This window comes from Phyllobates terribilis, unplaced genomic scaffold (assembly GCF_046119375.1).
Source record: "Phyllobates terribilis strain yellow unplaced genomic scaffold, ASM4611937v1 Scaffold_7__3_contigs__length_470593459, whole genome shotgun sequence".
Lineage (NCBI taxonomy): Eukaryota > Metazoa > Chordata > Amphibia > Anura > Dendrobatidae > Phyllobates > Phyllobates terribilis.
This window is the reverse complement of record NW_027362767.1, coordinates 189,976,550-189,986,152: the sequence shown is the minus strand read 5'-3', so window position 1 is coordinate 189,986,152 and position 9,603 is coordinate 189,976,550. Positions and strand designations below refer to the sequence as shown.

General features: G+C 49.3%; 1 protein-coding gene across 1 annotated transcript in view; it reads left to right on the top strand.

Annotated features, from left to right (window-relative positions):
• Positions 1–8,340: 8,340 nt before the first annotated feature.
• The window catches only part of NHSL2 (NHS like 2), a 521,573-nt gene continuing 520,310 nt past the window's right edge, over positions 8,341–9,603 (top strand). The window contains exon 1 of the mRNA XM_073639613.1: positions 8,341–8,605. Coding sequence (XP_073495714.1) covers positions 8,356–8,605 — 250 coding nt within the window. The 5' untranslated portion in view covers positions 8,341–8,355. The remainder of the gene's footprint in view (positions 8,606–9,603) is intronic.

Sequence of the window (9,603 nt, the reverse complement as noted above, 5' to 3'; positions counted from 1 at the left end):
TAGGCCAGTCCCGGAAGGCCAAGAACCAGAAGCCACCCTTCAGATGGGAGAAGTTAGAAGAAGAGTCCTTCCGCCAGCTGAAGATGGCCCTCACGGGGGATGAAATCCTGGCGTACCCTGATTACAGCCAGCCCTTTATCCTCTACACCGACGCAAGTAACATCGGGCTAGGAGCCGTGCTGTCCCAGATCCAGCAGGGGAAAGAACGAGTAATCGCTTACGCCAGCCGAAAACTGCGACCCACCGAGAGAAACCCTGAGAATTACAGCTCATTTAAGCTAGAGTTCCTGGCAGTGGTGTGGGCAGTCACCGAACGCTTTAAGCACTACCTCGCTTCTTCCCGGTTCACCGTGTACACGGATAACAACCCGTTGACACACCTGGACACGGCAAGACTCGGTGCCCTAGAGCAGAGATGGATGGCTCGTCTGTCCAACTACGAGTTCACAATCAAATACCGGGCAGGACGCTCCAATACCAACGCGGACGCCCTGTCCAGGATGCCAAACCTACCGGACGTAGGAGAAGATCCAGAGGGACTGGAAGAAGTTGAACTCCCCGCGTTCCACCGTCATGGGACTATCCAGTATTCCCATCGGGTAAGGAGTAAGCAAGCCGCTACGTTTAACCCCTTGCCTCACTACAACTGAGAGGAAACGCAAGACAGTGACCCTGCCGTCCGACTGGTGAAGGAGATGCTGACTCGGCCAGAGGCTCGCCTTGACCCAGACGCTCCGGAGGAAGCCAAGCAACTGTGGGCTGAGAAGAGTCGACTGTTCCTACACAAGGGGAAGTTGTGCCGCAGAATGGTTAACTCCCGGACGCATGAACTAATCTGGCAAGTAGTGGTGCCACGGAGAGATGCAGCCATGGTGATGGAGGCATACCACGACGGGGCTGGACACTTCGGATGGAAGAAGCTGGAGTTCCTGCTGCGCGGGCGGTTCCACTGGGTAGGCATGAGGGGAACCATCGAGAGGTGGTGCAGAGACTGTGGCCCGTGCAACCTAAGAAGGAAGGACCGTGCCAGCCAGAAGACTCCCCTGCAGTCCATCGTCACCCGGCAGCCGTTGGAACTGGTAGCCTTGGATCATGTAAAATTGACCCCAAGCAGAAGTGGCTACGTTTACGCACTAACCATCGTGGATCACTACTCCCGGTTCTTGGTTGTCGTCCCCGTCAAGGACTTAACAGCTCGAACAGCAGCTAGAGCCTTCCAGCAGCACTTCTGCCGTCCACACGGGTACCCGGACCAAGTGCTGACGGACCAGGGACCTGCCTTTGAAGCGGAGGTCTTCCAGGAATTCTGCAATCTGTATGGCTGCCGGAAGATAAGGACGACACCCTATCATCCGCAAACTAATGGACTTTGTGAGAAAATGAACCAGGTGGTAATGGATCTTCTGAAAACGTTGCCCCTGGAAGAACGCAGTCTGTGGCCTGAGAAGCTGCCCGATCTGGTGGACCTATACAACCACATCCCGGTAGGTTCCACCAAATGTACCCCGGCTTACCTGATGAGGGCAAGGCCTGGTAAGCTACCTGTTGACCTGGAGATGGGAGTCCTGACACCCGAGGACACTTCACCAGAAGCAGACTGGGACACAGAGAGGCAGCAGCAGTACCGGAAAGTACAGGAGAGCGTGGAGCGAAGTCTCTGTCAAGCTAGGGAAAGACAAGAGAAAACTTACAACCAGTATGCTCCCGCTGTTCCCCTGGTACCCGGAGAGCAGGTCTTGAAGAGGAAAAGGCGGCTCCACAAGTTGGACGACCAGTGGGAGAAGGACCTGTACATCGTACTGCCCTCAAGCCACGACAACCCAAAGGTCTGTACCATCAGTAAAGACGGAGGGGAAACCACAACCATTGTATCCCGGGATCACCTGAAGAAGTGTCCCGAACAGCTACGGAACCCTGAAGAGGATCAAGAAGACCCTCGACCCGTAGAGGAAAGGGAAGACATGGTTAGTACTGTGCTCGGAGACTTCCCTCGGTCTTGGACTCAAGTCAATGGCGCAGTTGTGGTACCCGTACTCACCTTCCTCCAACCAGCATCCCAAGCACCTACGGAGCAACAGGTAGAGCTGGAAGAGCAGCCGGTCCAGGAGGCAGAAGACTCCACACAAGCAGAACAGGAGGATCAACCCTCTGCTTATAGTGAGCCTGCCATACCCCTAGTGAGCCAAAGAGCCGGTAGACAGCTGCCCAGTTTACCCTTGACAGCTCCTACACCCTGTAGTTCAGGGCTAGACAGTCAGCTCCGTAGGTCCACTAGGGCCACTAGAGGCCAGTTACCCGCACGTTGGAGGATTTGAAATGTATAAATTGTTTTATTTGTGGTTACCTGTTTTTCTTGTTGCTTGTAAATAATTATGTGTTTCTAGTTATTTTTAGGAGTCCTTGGTGGATTTACCGGGAATCCTTGTACAATTAGTTGGAGCGTAACCCAGGATGGACTAAAAGACTGATAAGGACTCGGGGCAGGACAGACCCCTACCTGGTTACGTCTCCCTGTTTTGGTGAAATGGACACCTTTGTTTTCTTCAAAACTGCACCCGGTTGCGGACACGCCGTAACCATCTTTATGTGTTTTTCTTATTGTATTATTATTGTTTATACCTTGTTATGTTTTTCTAAAAATATGTTTAGTCCCGGAGTACTAAATTTCACTAGGGGGGAATGTGACACCCCAGGGGTCTGGTTGCCACAGTGATAGAGATATTACGTCTGAGAGCAGGTGGGAGGTCTCTTGGTCAGGGATCCTATGCATGCCACACCTCCTGCCCAGTCCTGGGAGGGGAAGAACTTCCCCTATATAAACCTAGGGCTGAGGCAGGGTTAGTGAGTAGAGAAGAAGTAGAGAAGAGAAGCAGCATAGGAAGAAACAACAGGAGCTCTGTGGGAGCAGTGCTACAAGGAGTCAGGGGCTGGCAGCTGCAGAGCTCGCCCTGACTGAGAAGTTATCACCGGACCCGGAGTCCGAGGCTGTGGGGACTAGCTCCTATCCAGCAGCAGAAACCGACCGGCAGGGGATTGCAGGTCCTCTGGCCCAGAAACCCGAAGGCACGGTCACACGCGTGGGACCAGCACCGCCGTCGTGGAGCAAAAGCTCCTAGAAGGCCCCGAGTCACCGGCCATACGGGTGAGCACCACACGGTACACTCAGGGACGTGGGCTACTTATACCCGCCTCTAGCAAGGTAGCCAGAAGAGTATCGTTAGTTTGGGAGGCCTACAACTCCGCCTGGCCAGGGGAGGTCCCATCTGCTCAAGGACTGACCAGGCCCCAATCACTAGCCAGTACTCCGGGAGGGTCTATCTTTGTCACCAGTAAAGACCCTGAACTACACCGTACCGTCTCTGAGTGGTTCCTGCTACCCCCATCATCCACGTCGGCTGCCCTGAGGCCATACCCCTCCCGTTGGGGGTTATACTATCACGCTGCACCATCCTTCCACCGGCCTCAGCGGTCTGCCCTGCAGCAGCAGCTCCTTAGCTGTACTCAACGGGTGGCGTAGTCGTCCAACATCTACCGCTAATACAGCGCCACTTAGTCTGACTCCCTGGGCACGGACCGGATCACCGCCACGAGACTACAACCCTCAACAGATCCGGCTCCGGGTAAGCTCCCGCGTGCGCAACGCTGCGCGACACAGGCCCAGGGGCGCGTCACTGGCACATCAAGGTAAGGAGGCTTATTCGCCGTGCAATGCTCCTCTGGGAAATTTAATATGCAAATTGCCTCTTCAGAGAAAAATCAGTTCTCATACTTTGCACTGAGGAGAGCCAACAGCCCGAAACACTGTGTCTGCAAATTGAGATTCTGATTTGGCTTTTATCCTAAGTCATATTGCAGAACTCGTTAAAGGGGTTGTCCAGTACTTTATATTACCCCCCCAATGTACCTTACCTTGCATATACGGCATGTCAGCGGCGCTATCACTGGCCGCTCACATGCATTATCTGCAACGGAAGGTAATTACAAAAAGTCTTAGGGGCCCCGGGGGGATACATTGGGGGGTTAATATAAAGTACTGGACAACTTCTTCAAAGGGTTGATTGTGACTTGTAGGATTGCTGCTTCCAATAGGTGGCGCTATAGAGTTCAAGTATTCTTTCTCTGAAAAGGCAATTTACATGTAAGAATCCTACAATGTTATTTTCTGGATTTTATTGTTAGATTCTGTCTCTCACAGGTGAAGTGACCTACGATGAACATTACAGACCTCTCCATTCATTGTAGATGGGAAAACTGCAAAATCGGCAGCGTATCAAATCCTTATTCTCCCCACTGTATATGCTATATTATACTGTATACATAACATAAGATACGAGACACCGGCATACACACGATAGGAGGCGGAGTGCGGCACAGACGCGATAGGAGGCGGAGTGCGGCACAGACGCGATAGGAGGCCGAGTGCGGCACAGACACGATAGGAGGCGGAGTGCGGCACAGACGCGATAGGAGGCCGAGTGCGGCACAGACACGATAGGAGGCGGAGTGCGGCACAGACGCGATAGGAGGCCGAGTGCGGCACAGACGCGATAGGAGGCCGAGTGCGGCACAGACGCGATAGGAGGCCGAGTGCGGCACAGACACGATAGGAGGCGGAGTGCGGCACAGACGCGATAGGAGGCCGAGTGCGGCACAGACGCGATAGGAGGCCGAGTGCGGCACAGACGCGATAGGAGGCCGAGTGCGGCACAGACGCGATAGGAGGCCGAGTGCGGCACAGACGCGATAGGAGGCCGAGTGCGGCACAGACTTGAGAGGTGGCTGACTCTGTGGGTGAAAACCAGGGCTGGCGGCCCACTTTATAGCTCAGCGCTGCAGCCCAGCGGGCATTTTCCCGCTTAGGCAGATAGCCTGTCCGGTCCTGGGGCATGTAGCAAGCTTTTCATTGACTCCGGGTTATAGGAAGGACAGATTCGAGCAGTGTATTAGTGTGAGGTGGCAGGATATACGGGATGTTGGATGGATATATGGGATGTTGGATGGATATATGGGATGTTGGATGGATATATGGGATGTTGGATGGATATATGGGATGTTGGATGGATATATGAGATGTTGGATGGATATATGGGATGTTGGATGGATATATGAGATGTTGGATGGATATATGAGATGTTGGATGGATATACGGGATGTTGGATGGATATATGGGATGTTGGATGGATATATGAGATGTTGGATGGATATATGGGATGTTGGATGGATATATGGGATGTTGGATGGATATATGGGATGTTGGATGGATATATGGGATGTTGGATGGATATATGGGATGTTGGATGGATATATGAGATGTTGGATGGATATATGGGATGTTGGATGGATATATGGGATGTTGGATGGATATATTGGATGTTGGATGGATATATGAGATGTTGGATGGATATATGGGATGTTGGATGGATATATGGGATGTTGGATGGGCGCTTTGATGAACAGAGCAGTTAGCCGTCTATATTAGTGTTCGGTACTTGAATCGAGCATCTCTCTCTCCCTCTTCCTCTCCCGACCCTTCTCTGCTGCTCTCTACCTCTCTCTCTCCTTACAAATACTGATGTAAAATACTGACCAAATTCTGAACTTCTGAGCACAGCCTTACTGGTCTGTACAGATGACTTTTCAGCAGTCTCACCATCAGACAGGCTTTCAATGACAGACAACACATGGTTAATAAGTGATGTCACAGTTCACCTCCTCCCACTCCATTCAAAATGACTTTCAGCAAGTTTAGAGCCTTCTTAGATAATGCCTCTACTCAAACAAATGGGGTCCGAATCAGTTTATTACTTTAGACTACAGTCTGCCAATATGAGGAATCTGCCGACAGTAATGTGTATAGGGGACTCCTGACAGATGTCAGAGGATAAAAGGGTCTGGCATGTCGGATTTCTGACAGTCAGTCCTTTTCAGGCAGCAAGTTACTTCCTGCTGGATGAGGGTCTACCAGCATCTGCCAGAGCGAGCATGAGCACTCTGCAGCAAGAGCATGAGCATTCTGCAGCGAGAGCATGTGCACTCTGCAGCGAGATCATGGGCACTCTGCAGCGAGAGCAAAGGCACTCTGCAGCGAGAGCATGGGCACTCTGCAGCGACAGCATGAGCACTCTGCAGCGAGAGCAAAGGCACTCTGCAGCGAGAGCATGGGCACTCTGCAGCGACAGCATGAGCACTCAGCAGCGAGAGCATGGGCACTGTGCAGTGAGAGCATGGGCACTCTGCAGCGAGATCATGAGCACTCTGCTACGAGAGCATGTGCACTCTGCAGCGAGATCATGGGCACTCTGCAGCGAGAGCATGAGCACTCTGCAGCGAGAGCATGGGCACTGTGCAGCGAGAGCATGAGCACTGTGCAGTGAGAGCATGGGCACTGTGCAGCGAGAGCATGGGCACTGTGCAGCGAGAGCATGGGCACTGTGCAGCGAGAGCATGGGCACTCTGCAGCGAGAGCATGGGCACTCTGCAGCGAGCTGTCAGCTGCACGTTGTCAGGCTAAAGCGCTTGTGAAGAATAGTAGGAGTCTAATATTCGGCCTATTGATTAGTGTGCAAATTGCAAGGTTTTTTAAGGCAATATGAAAAATATATAAAAATGTTTTTTATTTATTTTGTACTCTCCTAAATAAAAGCCTGATTTGATAGGTCATTTCCTGAGACACATTTGCTTTACACCATGGGAATAAATAGTATAAGCTGTACAATGTATATTCTCCTGCCTCTGCCGGTGCTCAGATCCTGGCTCCCTCTCTTCCTGCTTCTTCCTTGGTGGCATGTGAAGTCTATAACATAAATCCTTGCCTTTCTTGTGCTGTGAATTTACTTTATTTTTATATATTTTTTAATGCCATTATCTCAGGTTTTATTATTATTTTTTTTTGTAGGGCAAGAATGTGATTGCGTTTTTTGCACTGTTTATTGTGCTATAAAATGATTTAGTTTAGAACAAATCCGACAATACCAAGCAAGTGTACAGTTGTTTTTTTCTATTGTCAGATGATATATTACAGCGTCTGTTTGTTACATTCTGATCTGTTTTTTTTAAACATCCCATTCACACGATGCAGTTAGATGTTTCTTGGTCGAGCACATAAGGTTTTTAGAAATCCATGCTGCAGAAACAACTCTATACAAATGAATGGCACAATATTTCAGTTGCAGAGATTTCTGCAAAAAAACAAAAAACAACAGCAACCCCTGCTTGAGAACATGCTTTTCTTGGCCAGATTTATCGCAGTTTGAGGCGGTTTTCCTGGCTCATCCAGGGAGATGACATGGTGCTTTGCTTCTGGCCAGCAGAGTTGCATGCTGTGTGACCCCCATGGGGTGTACCCTCAGGAATGTCTTCTGCGGATCCTCCTATGTCACCTCCAGGATTCTCATGGTGGGGCTGGCTTTGCGCTCTTCCTATGTTGGGATGGGGTGGTGGAGTTCAGACCACTTGGGAGTTGCTCATGTGTTGAGATTCGGCGTCTCCATCTCTTCCCAGCTCATGTGCTGTCTTATATATACAGCTGTTCTTGCTGTGACGATATCAGAAGAGATTTCTGTTGTATGGAGAAAAGTCAGTAAATTCCCTCAGACCTGGGCGTCTGTCTCTGAGTAGGATCGCCTGGACACACTTTTGGAGAGTTATAGTTGGAGTCTCTGAGTAGGATCGCCTGGACACACTTTTGGAGAGTTATAGTTGGAGTCTCTGAGTAGGATCGCCTGGACACACTTTTGGAGAGTTATAGTTGGAGTCTCTGAGTAGGATCGCCTGGACACACTTTTGGAGAGTTATAGTTGGAGTCTCTGAGTAGGATCGCCTGGACACACTTTTGGAGAGTTATAGTTGGAGTCTCTGAGTAGGATCGCCTGGACACACTTTTGGAGAGTTATAGTTGGAGTCTCTGAGTAGGATCGCCTGGACACACTTTTGGAGAGTTATAGTTGGAGTCTCTGAGTAGGATCGCCTGGACACACTTTTGGAGAGTTATAGTTGGAGTTGATGTTCCTTGACTTAGACACACTAATTTCTCATTTCAACCATTTGTCTTTGGGAGCATATCCCTGATTTCTTGATTATATCTGCAGATTTCTAAACATTCTGATGCCATTTTATAAAAGATCAGTCCGGCCTCATTCCCCATGGGCAGGACCGCAGTTTGCTTCACGGTTAACGTTGGAGAGAATCCAGTCCACAGATGTTGGCGCACAGTCACTTAGTGTAAAGGGCCTTGGGATGGTGCTAAACCTTAGCGGGCAGAGATGTTTGCAAGCCTGCCATAGATCTCCTCTGCCATGGAGCTACAGCACAGAAGACCCAACGTCTGAAGACTTGACAGCCGGGAGATGCCTTACAATGTTCCCAGGTCGCCGTCTTCCCGTAAGGGAATATAAGGATATTTGCCTCCGCAGCCTTCTTACTTTACTACTTCAGCTATCGGACTTAAGTCTCTTATCACTATCAATCTTCGAGGAGCTGGAAGAGGAGATGGTGCTGTTCAGTAGGAGAATTTCAGAACTTCACCGCCAGACAGGGGCAGCTTACTGGAGACTTTTCCCTATCGGTGAGAAGGGCCCGGCAGCGAGGAGCCGCAGCCTCCATCAAGGTGAGCAGATATCTTCGTGTAAAATGGATCATTCGCATTCACCGCAGAGGCGAGAAGGTGTGACGTCGGCCGCCGTCTGCCGGGTTGCTTGTAGAGCGTCGGCAAGTATCTGTCAGTCACTGACGTCTTCTCTGGGGATGTCTAAGATTCACCATTGGTTTCCATTTTATTTTTCTTGCTCTAAAGACATTGCTAAGATAACAATGATGTATCAGAACAAATTCTGTTTATCCATGGGAGGTAGACCAACCATACCGTATAACAACCTATCACAACTGATATTTATAAATACTTTATTTAATCACACCACATACATTCATAACATTACATGAAAAAGGAAACAAATTGCAAGTGTAAAATACCTGATATGAGGGCGTGTAAAGAAACATCTATTCTGCCTTACACACCCGCACATCGTGCATTGTTTGCTCTTCTGGTTTTTGTTTCCCTTTTTTCATGTAATTTTATAATTCTTTGCTTATATGATTATAATATTTATAGATGTCAGTTGTGCATCTTTTTGATGATGGGTTGTTATGGTCCTTTTTGGGTACAACTAAAATACATGTTTTCAATATTTGATATCTAACTACACCTTATGCTGTTGAGCTTTAATAGTATAATAGCTGGTAGGGTTAATACAGTGAATGTCCATTTTACTTCTATTTACAACTGAGCTTTCCTCTTTGAGAAAACTTGCATTTTGCATCTTGGGAAGAGCACGTAACAACATACTGATCTGCTATAATAATGCATCTTTCACATTGTTATGCAGGAGAAAATTATTTAAAGCACAGTACAACCTCGCTGGGTGGCCCTAAGTACTTATTTCAGCATTTAGATCCTCCATCTGTTGGGTGCTTCAGAGGTGCTGAGAGGAGTGATATACTGCAGGATGGGGCTGTATATAAAGGCGCTGAGAGCACTGATGTACTGCAGGATGGGGCTGAGAGGACTGATATACTGCAGGATGGGGCTGTATATAAAGGCGCTGAGAG